General features: G+C 34.6%; 1 protein-coding gene across 1 annotated transcript; it reads left to right on the forward strand.

Moving 5' to 3' along the window:
- The first annotated feature begins 7,277 nt into the window (after positions 1–7,277).
- On the forward strand, positions 7,278–15,911 carry LOC123533029 (cobalamin binding intrinsic factor-like). Its single transcript, XM_053518660.1, has 4 exons — positions 7,278–7,439; positions 11,284–11,457; positions 13,656–13,780; positions 15,425–15,911. The coding sequence occupies exons 1-4, from the start codon at positions 7,381–7,383 to the stop codon at positions 15,502–15,504; spliced, it is 438 nt and encodes a 145-aa protein (XP_053374635.1). The 5' UTR covers positions 7,278–7,380; the 3' UTR covers positions 15,505–15,911.
- The last annotated feature ends 1,095 nt before the right edge of the window (positions 15,912–17,006 follow it).

Consider the following 17,006-nt stretch of genomic DNA (forward strand, 5'->3'; position numbering starts at 1 on the left):
AAAAATAATAAAAAGTTCAGTAAACTATAATATCTAAAACACGCGCCTTCTTTTGCATATTTACAAACTCCCAATTACTGCTCAATTAACGAAACGTCGCGCTAATATTACAAACGTCAACGTTCGAAAAGTGACGGTTTTATTTAGATGACGTCGTGAACGTCGTTGGCAATTTTGAAATTATAGTGTGGCAGCGAAAGGGTTAATACTAATACAGACAAGCTGTTAATATTGAAATACTTCCTCGTTTCTCCAGTTTCAGGGCAACTTTTACATCACCGTACGGGTACTTAGTTGATACGATTCATCTATTGACAGCAACCTATCAAGTCAACAAAACCTACTGGCAGATTTCAAATTCTTCTGGTCCCTTAGAAGTCGGTAAGAATTTATTTGGTAGATGTAGTGCATGTCCAGCTGGTCTGACGAAATGAATTGCATCCAAGTAGTTAGTAAATCAAGAGCTGTCAGTTGACAGCGCGCTCGACTATTCTCAATGCTTGATAGTATAATATAAGCTAAGAGTAAAACTTTAACATTACAATAAGCATATTCTAAGTCGAAAAGGGGCCATAATTCAGTCAAAATGCATGATAGGGTTGCCTCCTCCTTTTTACAGACTGGGGTCATGATGGTAAACAAGTATGCAAAATATGAAAGCAATATCTCAATGGACTTTGAAAATATTTGAGGTGGTACGCAAACTTTAACATTTGTGTGACACTCACGATAACGCTAACGCCGACGCCGGGGCGAGTAGGAGAGCTCCCCTATTCTTTGAATAGTCGAGCTAAAAATGATATGTGCAGTGGCGTACCGAATGATTTCTGAAAGCCTTGAAGGTTGCACCATTGAGGATAACTGCATGCAAATATATAGAATTAAAAAGTCACTGTTCTCGTATCCGTTTTACTGTGTAATTTAGTTTCCTTTAAAACCCCTGAAACGCTTAGTTATTTCGGTGAAAGATAGAAATTAATTTAGTATTATGTTAAAGCAAAGAGCTATAAAAATAAGTTTTATACGTCTTTGGTTAAAGATAGAAATTCACTTCACATCGTGACCATCAGACGTTATCCTTTATTCATGTGCACGCCATTCTTTGGAATACATGTATCATCTGATGACATACATAGAAAGAACATTAAAATTTTGTTGTTTTCGGTAGAATTAAATCTATAAGAAGATAGTAAATAATAATAATAATAATAAATAATAATAATGTAGGCCTAGTAATTTAAAGACCCGTAGCGAAATCTAAATATATAATGTAACGTCATGTGCAGCTAGAAAAAGATAATTCTTCGAAAATGAGTATAAGTATAATATCATTGGTTAATCAAAACAAAGATGTGAAAACTCTTCTAGCAATTTCCGAGTGTTTCACGACTTGTAGTCTTATAGCTTTATTTTTCCGCGTTTATTGGTGTAACTGCTCACCAGTGAAATTAGTTTTTTGATACTCTTTGCTGTTTGAGTTTGAAACACTGAGATTTTCAGGTTTTACTGCAGCGTTATGCTTCAATAAGTATCAGAAAAGATCTAATATAATTTCTCTTCATTTCACTGACTCGAAAAAGTCTCTGTTCGTTCGTTTGTATCAAATATATATAAACTGATGTGATTTCAAGGAACGGTACCAACTTGTATAAAGTATTTAACTCGGTTTGAGTCTTCATGAGGTAATGAAAAGTGAAAGCCCCTTTTAAAAGCCGAACGACTTTCTTTTATGAAGAGACATTTGATATCCATGCATATATTTGTTGCCGTTGTCCCGTTAAACTATTCCAAGTTCTTTTTATATTGTATTTTTGCACCAAAAGAGACCGGCCAATATCGTTACTCTAGTAAAACCTCCCCTGACGGTCCGTCCTCAGAGTCACAACCAACGGCTATTCAAAACCGCAATACCCAAAGAAAGTCACCCACTGACCTGTAAAATCGATTTGCTTTTCTCTATTGAGGAAGTCACATTTTTATTACGTCACTTTTGGCGCATTTCATTTCCCGTCATGTAACGGTACCGAGTAACAGTTAATGGGGAGCACACCGTCTCGGTATAACTCTAAGTGTATAAGCGCATGTTTTTGTATTTTTTTACAAGGATCTAACATCAAATTACAATATTTGAATGCAAAACATGTTTGAGGACACATCATTTTATATATTTTCTCGTCTGCTTGTTCTTTCATGAATACATTAGAGAGTTAGCAGACAAATCGAGCACGACTTTACACTGTGAAAAATGTCTTCTATTCATGCATATGTTATGCAGAACATGCTAAAGAAAGTTTCTGTTTACGAGATAAATATATTAACTGTAGCAAATCAACATATTTCTTTCGTTTACTCTTGAGTTTAAGGCTAGGCTATACTTTATGTTCTGAAATGAATCAATAATGAATACGCCTGTTTACAGATGTGGCCGAGTTTGACGTTGTATCAGACCGAAATGAAATAATGAAAGTCACGAGTTGGACTAGATATAGAATCTATATATGAGAAATAGAAAAAATGTTGAAAGATATATAATGCTTCAGTTGTCGCATTTAAACAATCAGAAATACACTGCGTATGCAATCATATATTCGTTGATAAGAGTACTTTTTCCTCCAGCCATAGATTTCTACATGGATGCTAACAGATTACATGATCTTGTACTAAAACATTGATGCGCATGTTATAATAATAATAAATGATATATATTTTTCAATATTACAGGTGTGAGTTCCTACATACCAGTACCCGGCGACAAAATACTGTTTAACTTCACTCAAGGTGACTGTGAATTTCAAAGAAATTGAATAATAAAAACTTGTCTGTTTGAAAACAGGAGTGTGTGATAAGATTCTTGTTTGCTTTCTTGTGTACCTATTCATATATCTATTAAGACTTTATTAAAGACTCTCTTCTTAAAAAAAATCTTATTTGAAGTTAAACGTAAGTTTTGATTTATTTAAAAATGTACGTTATAACATTCAGGTGTGTTATTCAGTATATTTTTTTTTATCAGATTAACTTATTTTAAATTCAACAAAAAATGTTTAATGAAAATTGCCGGTAAAGGAAAATATTTTCTAATTGCAAACAAATCCACTTTAATTTCATCTAAGAGTTTGTATTAAAACAATGATTAAATGTGCATGTTCGTAGGTACATTGTGTTTGTTTTTTATCAGTGTAATGTTTAGTCAATAAAAACGATCAGTATAAATTCCCTTAGTATTGTATTGATAGTAGGACGCGGGATAAATTAATACAGTCCGTCCGTTCACCTGTGTGTCAATCCTTTACACATTTTTCTGGAGAACATTAAAACAATAAAAGAAACCTCTAAAAGATATGAATAGATGACATTGAGAGAAAGTGCAAAGTACTAGGTCCATGACTTTATGTTTAATATGTTCGCATTATCTCCCTTTGTTTTTTCAAATAAACGTACTGACAATACATTTTAAATACAGACGGAAACCTTTCGTAGTGTATGAAAGCAACTGCCTACCTTAGGCCTTCCACTTGTTCCGGACACAATCGAAGAGTTACTGTGAAAGGATTGAACACAAAACACTCGGTGTGTCTCAAGATAGTCGGGTTACAACCTTTAATTATATAGGTAATATTAATACTTCCGACCGCAAAACTGGAACAGTTTTGGGCAAATAAACAGATTTTAACTGACGCGTAGCGACCGTATGAATAGAAAAATCACATATTTTGAAGCAGAATCATTTACAAAATATATGTGCAAATGTCTGTGTCCTACGTTTACCATAGATTGTTTCATTTGTATCCGTTTTGGTGTCTAAAGTTTATAAATCATTTGAGTCCCATCATTCAGCAAAAATTAACATACATACAAAATTAATATAAAATTCATAAAAAGTACAATGCCATTATTATATTGCCATTATTATATTGAATTATAAGAGACTATAAGTAAAACATGAAAACACTGTTACATATTTCTAAAATTTCAGCATCATATCTGCACATTAAAAAGTTGAAAGTTGTTGCTAACCTGACTATATAACATGTTAGCTGTAAGTCTATTTTTTCCTGTTAGATGTAGGGATAAATCTAGGCACTTTGGTACTAAAAGTATAGAAATCAGTTCTTTTATCAAATCAAATTTATTAAGAACTAACTTAAGTTACATTATTCTAACATTTATTCCACATCTATTATTGCTATCATATTCTAACACGGCCCAGTTTATTTTCCCTTCAACCAAAGAAGATGCACATAGCATGTACGTCACAATTTCCACGCCACAGCGCCAAACGCCATAGCGGCTCGTCGGAAAAGAAAAGCACACAAAACAGGCAAACATCTATTGGAAATCTTCAAAAAACAAAGACAAATATCAAACAGGGAATGCCACGCACCAAAAACGCAGCCTCCTCAAAACGAAACCCACAGCACGCAGACGCGTGCACCACACACACACACACACACACACACACAGCCAACACATTAGGACAAAACGAACAAACAAAGGAACACACACACACACACACACAAAGCCAACACATAGGACAAAACGAACAAACAAAGGAACACAGTGGGGCACCGCCTTGGAACGGTCAGTGGCAAAAACACCACTGGGGAGCTTAAACCGGTTTATGGTGCGCACCCAACCTCACTCTTATCCCCACCATGTTCCAAAGACACGGGACAGTGTAAATAAAAGTAATCCCCTCCAGGTGAATCTCTTACACACGTAAAGGAAACAAAAAGGCATGGCATGTAAAACACAAAAATGCTCGTGTATAAATATATAAAAAGCAAACCTTAAGAACCAAAAACGTATGTACTCAATGCCTTTTCAGAAGACAGAGCAACAAGAGAAACACCCTTAAGGGCCCGACGAAACAGGCCAGACGACAAATATCAAAACAGTTCAGTCCTAGTAGGATTTATTCAAAGTCTTGTCATATCCATTTTCATAAACCTTTTTCTTGCATGCCATATTTAACAAACAACAGTAAAGATAAAGTCAAACGAATACCTTTCTTTGTAGCACCTTTTTTCTTACAGTACTGTATTTATACAAAACGCGGGAAATCAACGTCCGTAAACAGGAAGGACGTCATGACGTTTCAAAGACAATGTTTAGTTCCAGTTTTGTTTTATCATTTGCAGCGCAGTGTGAGGTATTTTTCATAAAATAACGTCTTTTTCGAATCGAGAAATAAAATATAAAGGTATCTGATTTTTATTTCGTTTAAAAGAATAAAATATAAATTACTGCATAAAACTGCTACATAGGTGTAGTTCTTCTTACGTCATTTAAAGCACGAGAGGCATCTTACACCCGGGGTGTAAGATAAAGTTTTCCAACAACCGTGAAATCATTGGAAACCTCAGTCTGGTATGTAAAACATGTACACCCTGCAAAAACCAGATGTTAAACTTATTATACATTATTGATGGTGTATGTATATATGTATGTATGTATATATGTATGTATGTTATCGTTATTTGCATTAACTTGTTATGGAGTACTTTCATCCGTCTATGCGCAAGTTATTTAGGCCGAATTTGAAAACAAACCGTTATTTGGAATATTTAAGGATTTTAATGATGTTTGTTTATGTACACTAAACACAGATGTAAGATGTCCCATCATTATGTTTAAGACAACTTTATCTCGGACTCGCCCATAGATTCACCTAATTGAAGCACCTAAATCTAAGTGATAAAATCAACAAAAAGATCCTTTGGAAACATAGAATGCAACCAAGCAAATTAATAGCAGACTTGGTTTGATAATGTCTGTTTATGAGATGTAATGGAAAGTGCAACACCCCTAACGCGACCCCCTTCCCCAAGCACCGACTTAAGCGGTAAACTATGTCATAGATATTAAATAGATATATGATTTCAAAGGAGCAGAAAATATATTAACACTGAATCCAATAGGGTGTTGATGGGTTGATGGAAGAAGTTGATGGGTTGATGGGGGGCGGGGGCATTTTTTATCCCAATAACAGGTCCCCGTTAGGGTCTGAAATGACAAATAGCATGCTTTGTATTATTCTGAGCAGGGTTTGAATATTGGAAGACCCAAATCTGTCAGAAGAAAACTGCCTATGAATTCTTTAACCGAAACCTCATGAACCTGTGACTCTTGTAAACTAAATCAGGTAAAACACAAAGAAAAGGTTACATGCATAAAAGCGTATTTCTTCATACTTATATAGTGAAGATTAATCGTTATCAAATTACCATATTTTAATGATATCAAACCAATTCAACCATTTCTTGACGTCATCCTATTTAGCCGAGGGAAAGGTACGTTCCAACGTAAATCGTATCTCCTCAATAACATGTGACAACAACTCTACGACAGACTGAGTTGTTACGATGTCTCACTGTGCGGCCCTTGATTCTATATTTATAATAAAACAAAGATTCTACGTTTTCATTAGTAAAAATGTGATTTTGGATGGAGATAGCTCTATAAGCTGTAATTAGCAATTAAGAGAATCGAACGAACCAAGTATGATTAAAATGATAAAATCTAAAACCAGTTCTTTGAAACTTTGGTAACTGGTTGGATGATATCTGAGCACTAAACACCGATTTCGTCAGTACGACAAACGTTTTCTTCGTTCGTAGGCTGAGTTATTATTCTACGTTATAGTCTTCTAGTCTTCAAAGGTTGGATAAAAAGACTTTGTAAGGTACCCACCATGTACTGGCTTGAGCTCCAAATTGTTTTCTTTTTTGCCACCGGCCGTTTCTGAGCTTTGCCCCGCTGTCTTATTTCAGAAAATGAAAATAAAATGATAAAAAAAGATAAAAAAACACAAAAAACGCGGAAACGTATTCAGTTTGACAGATTTCAGTAACACGAATGTTATCTAAATGCACTGACCTTATATGGAACTAATGTTCTGTTTATCCAGCATTAAACCTGATAGCCGTAACATATTACTCAAGTAGTGTTAGGAAACTGTCTGAAGTGAGGGGTTCACACCTTATTTTATAAATAAAACACATAACACCTATACAACACATAATTTAAATAACAAAATATTGTACAGAGAACCAGTCAAAAGCTGTACAGTAGAGAAAATATAAATCCTAGATCTTTAATGTGATTATGAATTCAAAAACAATTAAATTGTTGTCACGTATTGTGGATCAGTATCCGTTTATAATGTACATGTAAAATAATCTAATTGCATGACACTTATGTTTGTCATTGTTTGCCCGAGCGTAAACAAGTTAAAATTACATCCGTTATCATGTTTACACCAATATTTCTGGACTTTGAATGCATATTTCTGGACTTTGAATGGAGATTGTCACGGAAATATGTAATCAAACTTTGTGATTTTGTTAGCAAGCAAAGAAGTAATTTTAAATACTGAACATGGATACAAAACTACTGGTCATTGTGTTATGCTTAATGGTAACTGTATCTTGGACACAGTAAGTAGACCTGTTTGTATTTGTTTACCGTCTGAAATTTTGTAAACTTAATACAGTAGACGAAGTAAATTAGTTCTCTAATCCCAGTTTTAAAGTTTAGAAGTAAATAATTTGGCTTCAAATCAGCAATGATATCGTAACAGTTTGTTTGCTTTGCTCGCAATACTTATTCCAATATATTCCATTTACTGCAAATACTAATCAATCCTTCGTTTCAAATAAAATATTATAATCTGCCATCGATTTAAGTATAAATAACTTCTGCTCGTTTCTAATATTTTTTATATAAAAAAGCTTCTGCAGACCATTTAAAGCACATGATCCTTTTCAAAAGGTAGGATCTAAGTGTTTTGCATATCCTGATGCTTTAAATGTTCCTACATGTCCATTTTGCATTCGTATGTGAGTGGTGTTTTTAGAGGATGTGAAACAATTTAATATTGTCAAGTGGTTTTGAATTGTTCACATATTAATGTAAAAAATAAATGACTTTGTGCCAGTTTCAAAGTAATTAAGTAGTCAGGACGTAATTTCTTAATAAATAACAAATACAGTCAGACCCCAGAAAACTCTCAGCATTCATCCCCTTCCTCGATTTCATAGAAGTGTTTTCAAAGTTTTTACTTCAAAATCTATTATATACAAATTAATTATCCATTTGAAAGTATATGCCTTTACATTATTTTACGTTAAGTATTATATACCTTATAAAAGTACAAGAGTCAACGTGGCCGAGAGGCGGAAATTTCGATTTACTTGCCGTTGTTAGCTATGAGTTTGAAACCTCACTAAGGATGAAGGAATAGCTCACGTTATGTAGCTATGCAATTGACAATTGGATTGTCCCGGTGTTTTTCCCTCTAAGCTGGAAAGTTGCAAGATAGTGCACAAATGCATTTATTTTATCTTAGTTTAAACTGAACGAATCATGCACTCATAGGCTCGAGCTGTATTAAGTATTAATCGATTTAATGTTTTGAACATATGTTAATATTGAAAACATTTTTTTCTTTGTTTATTTGGGCCAATATTCTTTAACATTTAAAGAATAAAATTCGACGTAGACTTTATGTCTCTAAAATTCAGGCTCAGTTCTGCTATAGGTCATGCTATATTTTAGCCATTTTTTTTTAATTTTCGTAAAGAATATACAGTATTAGGAATGAACGAAAAGTAATTTTAGCAGCTTAAAGTCTGAGTTTTTAGACTTTAAATTTTGATGAAAACGGGCTATTTTTTTACGATACCGTATGATACATTCAGTCAAACATAAACAGAAAAAAGGGGGAAACCACATGTCGCCCAACACGACAAAAAATGAACATTTTGCAAGCTCGGTTTGAAGATTTCAAAACATTATGTTTGTATTATGCCGCAGTGAAGACATTTCATACATATTTTTGCATGTCTTTTTTAAAAGTAGAGACGTGAGTTGTTTAGATTATACATCTATAACTTGCAATATTCAGATTATAAAGAAACTGCTTTTATTGATAGCGTGTGTACAGACACAAACATTTTCAAAATTTAAGTAATTTTCACAGAGACAAATTACAGGTGTAGTCCATTTATCATCTATACCCTTAGTTTCGAAAATAAAAATGATTCATGTATAATGACTACATGCATTTCCATTGTAATATAAAATCTGAAAAGTAGATCCCTCGGAAGCACCGAAAACAAGGCAAACAGTGAAAATTGCAGACTCGGTTTGATTGAGTCTGTTCATGAGCAGTAATGGAAAATGCAACACTGCCCACGCCCCCTAGCACCGGCTTAAGCAGTATTCAATCTTCAAATCTAAATGAGTTGAAATCAATGATCCCGAAGGACCAGAAAATATAACAACACTGAGATGAAGTCGGGGCGACTTTTTACGGCCGCCACACAGCACTTAACACCCGCTGTTGTGAAGTAAATAAAATCTGAAAAGTAGATCCCTCGGAAGCACCGAAAACAAGGCAAACAGTGAAAATTGCAGACTCGGTTTGATTGAGTCTGTTCATGAGCAGTAATGGAAAATGCAACACTGCCCACACCCCCTAGCACCGGCTTAAGCAGTATTCAATCTTCAAATCTAAATGAGTTGAAATCAATGATCCCGAAGGACCAGAAAATATAACAACACTGAGATGAAGTCGGGGCGACTTTTTACGGCCGCCACACAGCACTTAACACCCGCTGTTGTGAAGTAAATAAAATCTGAAAAGTAGATCCCTCGGAAGCACCGAAAACAAGGCAAACAGTGAAAATTGCAGACTCGGTTTGATTGAGTCTGTTCATGAGCAGTAATGGAAAATGCAACACTGCCCACGCCCCCTAGCACCGGCTTAAGCAGTATTCAATCTTCAAATCTAAATGAGTTGAAATCAATGATCCCGAAGGACCAGAAAATATAACAACACTGAGATGAAGTCGGGGCGACCTTTTACGGCCGCCACACAGCACTTAACACCCGCTGTTGTGAAGTAAATAAAATCTGAAAAGTAGATCCCCCGGAAGCACCGAAAACAAGGCAAACAGTGAAAATTGCAGACTCGGTTTGATTGAGTCTGTTCATGAGCAGTAATGGAAAATGCAATACTCATTTACAGTCATTCTTAATGAAAGTGTCTAAACTTCTGTATTAGAAAAAATGTACAGCCTGCATTTGACTCGTTTCAGTGAAGGAATAGTATACCGTGTTGATTGTTTGAAAAATTATAAATGCTTCCCGTGTTCATTATACTTATGTGTTCGTAAAAATAAAGACGCTTAACGTGTCTGAAACAAAATTATTCAAAAATGTTAAAATGTGTAATAGCAGAAGAAAAAGAAAAGTGGATCTGGTGGGATATTAACCCACGACCGGAAAAGTAAATTAGTAGTCATTCACCGGGTGGCAAATGAACCACAGTCGTTTAAATGGAGTATATGCTTTGCGTTATTTGACTGCAGATGTATGTAAAACATTTATTAACAAGACTATTGCCATCAATTAAAGTCCCCCTCAAGAAGGAGCATTAATCATACATCGTACTTGCTGCTAGATAACATAATTTAGGGCATCTGGAATAAGTGTTTTAAAAATCTCACATACAGGTTTTCAGTTTGTCTCTGTAGACTGGCTTTCACTATTTCTTAAGGCTTCAAATCAAAAACAGCAATCATCCCAGGTAAACTTAAGTAAAAGTTATTGTTTGGATCCGGCTTAAAAGTCACCTGAGAATCTTGATCACGTGATCATAATAAAAGTCAGTTCCGTCAGTTCCGTGCACTGTAGTGTTTACACCCCGGTTGGAAAGATTAGCACCTTAGACGTATTTTAAAGCAGTATTCTAACAAGTCGCAAACTTTTGTGTTTTCAAATAAATATAAGTTGCAGAGATTTTGTTATTTGATCTGGGCAGTGTTATCTTGTGTATGATGCAACAGTTTTAAGACGGCATATTTTTATGACCTTACTGTTGAATCATAACTGAGCAAGTTCGCTCTGTAGGATTTTCGAAGAGATCAAAACATGTCCGGAGAGTTCGCTCTGTAGGAATTTTCTAGACATCGTAACGTGTTCAGCACATAGGTCAAAACGACATTTTATCAATATATGAGTAATAATTTAAAATGTTGTTTGCCTACCGTTTGGCAATGGAACAGTTCGTATATATTAGAAGTGAGATAGAATCACATATGATACAATCGTGGGGGTAAAATGTAACAGCTAAGTATTATCTTGGAATTATAGATAGGTTGTTTGCTACATGCTTATATACCATTTGCGGCGGATGCTGTGAATCGTGTTGGAACAATAAAGAAGACCTGTGTCTATACATTGCATGGTTCTCTACATATTCATATTACTTTTCAGAGACGATCAGTGCAAAGAAGGTAAACGCTGCAGAAAATTCTTCCAGTATACCATCAACAATCAACTACAAAAACCATACTTCAGGTCCAGCATCAATCTGAGGGTCTATCCTTTCGTGCGAATGATCAGATACATGGAAGAGGCCGTATTGATAAACCCAGAGGGTTTTATAAAGTAATTTTTCACACTTCATACATATCGTCACCTCAGCAAAAAAGATGATCATGATATGTCAATTTTTGTGCTCAGGTGACGATATATTCTGCTTCTACTGGCATGTCTTCTTTCAGTAAACAACATCTATATACTGGATACACAAGATTGCTTTTTGAGTCTGTTGTTTAATAAAAAAAATTCGAATAACGTAAAATCACGAATCTTTTTATTGGAATCATTGTAATTTATGAGGAATCTACGTTGTCCAACGAAAAAAATTAGTTAGAATACATCTGAGAAATAATATTCTTACATGGCTCGATTAGTCTGCCAGTTTAACAAAAAAGTTATAGCTCTGTATATTCTGCGATAGACGTGCGGAACTATAAAAGAACATAATAACGTCAATGACGTCACTTTGATGCAAGACGTTCGATAATTACTACCCGGATAAATAAATCCCAGAATAATTGTTATCAAAATATTTCAATGTGGTTTGTCGTCTAATTTACGACGGTTCATCGTTCAGACGCTTGGATATTAAACCATTCGGACGTTCAATTCCAGCGCATCTGAACTCTAAACCGTGATGAATTAGATGACAAACCACTCGAAGGCTAAATAACGTTAAACGTTTTTCTTTTGGACAAATATCGTGATCTAGCATAAGTAGCATACAGAATTTTAGAAAACGGGATAAATAAAACTGCAGCGTATAACATTAGTGTATACCTTGTAAAGCTGCAATCACACATACGGATATATCCGTGCGTTGATGTACGATGCGGATGGGATTGGTCTGTGGTGGGCGGACACGGATAAGTACGGAGTAGTACGTACATCTTAGTACGGGAAAAAAGGTGAGAAACGGGGGAAAAAATACAGGACGCGAATAAGTACGGGTAGGTTCGGTGTAATACGTTGAACTACGTTTCACTGCAACTTAACCAGTGCGTGGATGGGTCTGCGGTGAACTACGTTGAACTACGTTTAAGTACGGGCAGCCTCGGAAAACTACGGTCAGTTACGGCGAGGTACGTTTCAGTACGGATAACTACCTTTTAGTACGTTTAACTAAGGATGAATAAGTTTCAACCAAGTTGGACAAAAGTTACGTTCAAATGGCTACGGATAGATCAAACTTTTGTGCATGTTCAAAAGTTGGAGAAACTTGCAAGTTTGGGATAAGTCTTGAATACGTTTTGAAGAACTGTTGGTACGGATTGATACGGATTACTACTTTGAGGTATGGCTCAGGTACGGATCGACGATACGGATTACTACGTTTCTATCCGTGGCTAGACGTAGCTATCCGCGCCGTATGTGTGACTGTGGTTTTACCAGGGTAAATTCAAATCAGTCGAACTGTAGCAATTTATTGTATTTCCTGTACCTTAATGTTTTAGCTGCTATGTACAATATCAAATTCTATTATCTATGCACCTGCAAGTACAGTTTTTCCCAGGTTTAAAGTGCATCACTCTCCAAAAGAATTTTATTTTGAAAAAGAAGGAAAATACGGATATTCAAAACTTTTCAGTGTATTTCAGTTTCATTGTTATCCGTAGAAGTCTGCGTAATATTTATTATTATGCGTGTTAGCTTTCTAATAATATGCTAAAATGTGTATGTCGCGGGGCTCGTGTTTCTGTGGTTACGCATTTTTTCAATGCATAGTTTTATTATATAACTATCAAATTATCAATGGAAGCAGAAAAACATGTATTACAAATGAAACTGCCCAATTTTTATTTGCAATGGCCGTAAGAAGTAACCTTTCACCAAGCTATATTCTCAATAACATCAGTGACCATCATCAATTTTCTTACATTCCGCATACCATTTCAATATTACTGTACATAAAAGCCGCAAAATATTGATCATTCTGATATGCTTGTTTCTGTTAAAACAGGCTTACGCTTAAATGACGCCAAGTTAACGTGTGACGATGTCAATGCTTTTTAACTGCTCTTGATAATGACATAGCTGCCTTAAATGCCCAGTCCTGATGTGTTCTTGATAATGACATTTAAGTCGTGCTGTGTTGTTGATATATAAATCTGTACTTAACCTGTTTGAAAATATATGGTAACATTTTCTTATCTTCTACTTGAATCAGTTAATACTAGTATAAATTCGGTTATTTTTGTATAGTTTGTTAATACTAATTAGTACAGACGAGCTGTTTATATTGAAATACCCACTCGTTTCTCCAGTTTCAGAGCAAATTTTACATCACCGTACGGGTACTATGTTGATACGATTCATCTATTGACCGAAGCCTATAAAGTCAACAAAACCTACTGGCAGATTTCAAATTCTTCTGGTCCCTTAGATGTCGGTAAGAATTTTTTTGGTTGATGTAGTGCATGTCCAGCTAGTCTGACAAAATGACTTGCATCCAAATATAGTTAGTAAAAATAATTATAATTTGTGCGTCGGCGTACCGAATGATTTCGGAAAGCCTTGAAGGTTGCACCATTGAGGATAACAGCATGCAAATACATGTATGTAGAATTAAAAAGTCACTGTTTTCGTATCCGTTTTATTGTGTAATTTAGTTTCCTTTAAAACCCCTGAAGCGCTTACTTATTTCGGTGAAAGATAGAAATTAATTTGAAACAAAGATGTGAAAACTTTTTCAGCAATTTCCGAGTGTTTCACGACTCGTAGTCTTATAGCTTTATTTTTCCGCGTTTATTGGTGAAACTCCGCACCAATGAAATTATTTTTTTGATGATCTTAGCTGTTTAAGTTTGAAACACGGAGTCACTGCACCGTTATGCTTCAAGAAGTAATATAATTTATCTTCCTTTCACTGCAGCGAATACGTTTCTGTTCATTCGTTTGTATCAAATATATATAAACTGAATGATTTCAAGGAAAGGTACCAATTTGTATAAAGTATTTAACTCGGTTTGAGTCTTCATGAAGTAATGAAAAGTGAAAGCCCCTTAAGCCGAACGACTTTCTTTTATGAATAGACATTTGATATCCAGGCATATATTTCTGGCCGCAGTTGTCCCGTTTAACTATTCAAGTTCTCTGTACATTGTATTTTTGCACCAAAAGAGATTTTCGTTACTCTAGTAACCTCCCCTGACGGTCCGTCCTCAGAGTCACAACCAACGGCTATTCAAAATCGCAATACCTAAAGAAAGTCACCCACTGGCCTGTAAAATCGATTTGTTTTTCTCCATTGAGGAAGTCACATTTTTATTACGTCACTTTTGGTGCTGTTCCTACCCCGTCAAGTAGCGGTACCGAGTAACATTTAATGGGGAGCACACGGTCTCGGTATAACTCTAGTGTATAAACGCATGTTGTATTTTGACAAGGATCTAACATCAAATTACAATATTTGAATGCAAAACATGTTTGAGGACACATTGTTTTATATATTTTCTCGTCTGCTTGTTCTTTCTTGAACACCTGGGATAGAGTTTTGCAGACAAATCGAGCACGACTTTACACTGTGAAAAAATGTCTTCTATTCATGCATTTTTTGCAAAAGCGGTTTTCTATAGTTTTTATGCAGAACACGCTAAACAATGTTTCTGTTTACGAGATAAATATATTAACTGTAGCAAATCAACATATTTCTTTCATTTACTCTTGAGTTTAAGGCTAGGCTATACTTTATGTTCTGAAATGAATCACTAATGAATACGCCTGTTTACAGATGTGGCCGAGTTTGACGTTGTATCAGACCGAAATGAAATAATGAAAGTCACGAGTTGGACTATATAGATATAGAATCTATATATGAGAAATAGAAATGTTGAAAGATATATAATGCTTCAGTTGTCGCATTTAAACAATCAGAAATACACTGCGTATGCAATCATATATTCGTTGATAAGAGTACTTTTTCCTCCAGCCATAGATTTCTACATGGATGCTAACAGATTACATGATCTTGTACTAAAACATTGATGCGCATGTTATAATAATAATAAATGATGTATATTTTTCAATATTACAGGTGTGAGTTCCTACAAACCAGTACCCGGCGACAAAATACTGTTTAACTTCACTCAAGGAGGTCACTGTGGAAGAAATTGAATAATAAAAACTTTTCTGTTTGAAAACAGGAGTGTGTGATAAGGTTCTTGTTTGCTTTCTTGTGTACCTATTCATATATCTATTAAGACTTTATTAAAGACTCTCTTCTTAAAAAAAATCTTATTTGAAGTTAAACGTAAGTTTTGATTTATTTAAAAATGTACGATTTAACATTCAGGTGTGTTATTCAGTATATATTTTTTTATCAGATTAACTAATTTAAATTTAATAATAAAAATTTTATGAAGATTTCCGGTAAAGGAAAATATTTTCTAATTGCAAACAAATCCACTTTGATTTCATCTAAGAGTTTGTATTAAAACAATGATTAAATGTGTATGTTCGTAGGTACATTGTGTTTGTCTTTGGCAGTGTAATGTTTGGTCAATAAAAACGATCAGTATCAATTCCCTTAGTATTGTATTGATAGTAGACCTTTCTAACGTAAACGTAATTACGAAACGGAATACTGAATCCGTAAAATTTTAGGCTAATTTGTGGTCTATGGGAGACAATTTCATCCAATAGTAATGCAATAGTATCTCCCTTAGACCATTATTTGCAAATAACATTTACGGATTCAGTAATCCGTTTCCGATTTACGTTTACGTTAGAAATGTCTAATAGGAAGCGGGATAAATTAATGCAGTCCGTCCGTTCACCTGTGTGTCAGTCCTTTACACATTTTTCGGGAGTACATTAAAACAATAAAAGAAACTTACAAAAGATATGAATAGATGACATTGAGAGAAAGTGCAAAGTACTAGGTCCATGACTTTATGTTTAATATGTTCGCATTATCTCCCTTTGTATTTTGAAATAAACGTACTGACAATACATTTTAAATACAGATGGAAACCTTTCGTAGTGTATGAAAGCAACTGCCTATCTTAGGCCTTCCACTTGTTCTGGACACAATCGAAGAGTTACTGTGAAGGATTGAACACAAAACACTCGGTGTGCCTCAAAATAGTCGGGTTACAACCTTTTATTATATAGGTAATATTAATACTCCCGACCGCCAAACTGGAACATTTTTGGGCAAATAAACAGACTTAACTGACGCGTAGCGACCGTATGAATAGAAAAATCACATATTTTGAAGCAGAATCATTTACAAAATATATGTGCAAATGTCTGTGTCCTACGTTTACCATAGATTGTATCATTTGTGTCCGTTTTGGTGTCTAAAGTTTATAAATCATTTGAGTCCCATCATTCTGCAAAAATTAACATACATACAAAATTAATATAAACTTCATAAAAAGTACAATGCCATTATTATATTGCCATTATTATATTGAATTATAAGAGCCTATTAAGTAAATTTTTAAACATGAAAACACTGTTACATATTTCTAAAATTTCATTATCATATCTGCACATTAAAAAGTTGAAAGTTGTTGCTATCCTGACTATTTAACATGTTAGCTGTAAATCTATTTTTTCCCGTTAGATGTGGGGATAAATCTAGGCACAAAATGTGCACTTTGGTACCAAAA

Source organism: Mercenaria mercenaria, chromosome 11 (genome assembly GCF_021730395.1).
Source record: "Mercenaria mercenaria strain notata chromosome 11, MADL_Memer_1, whole genome shotgun sequence".
Classification (NCBI taxonomy): Eukaryota; Metazoa; Mollusca; class Bivalvia; order Venerida; family Veneridae; genus Mercenaria; species Mercenaria mercenaria.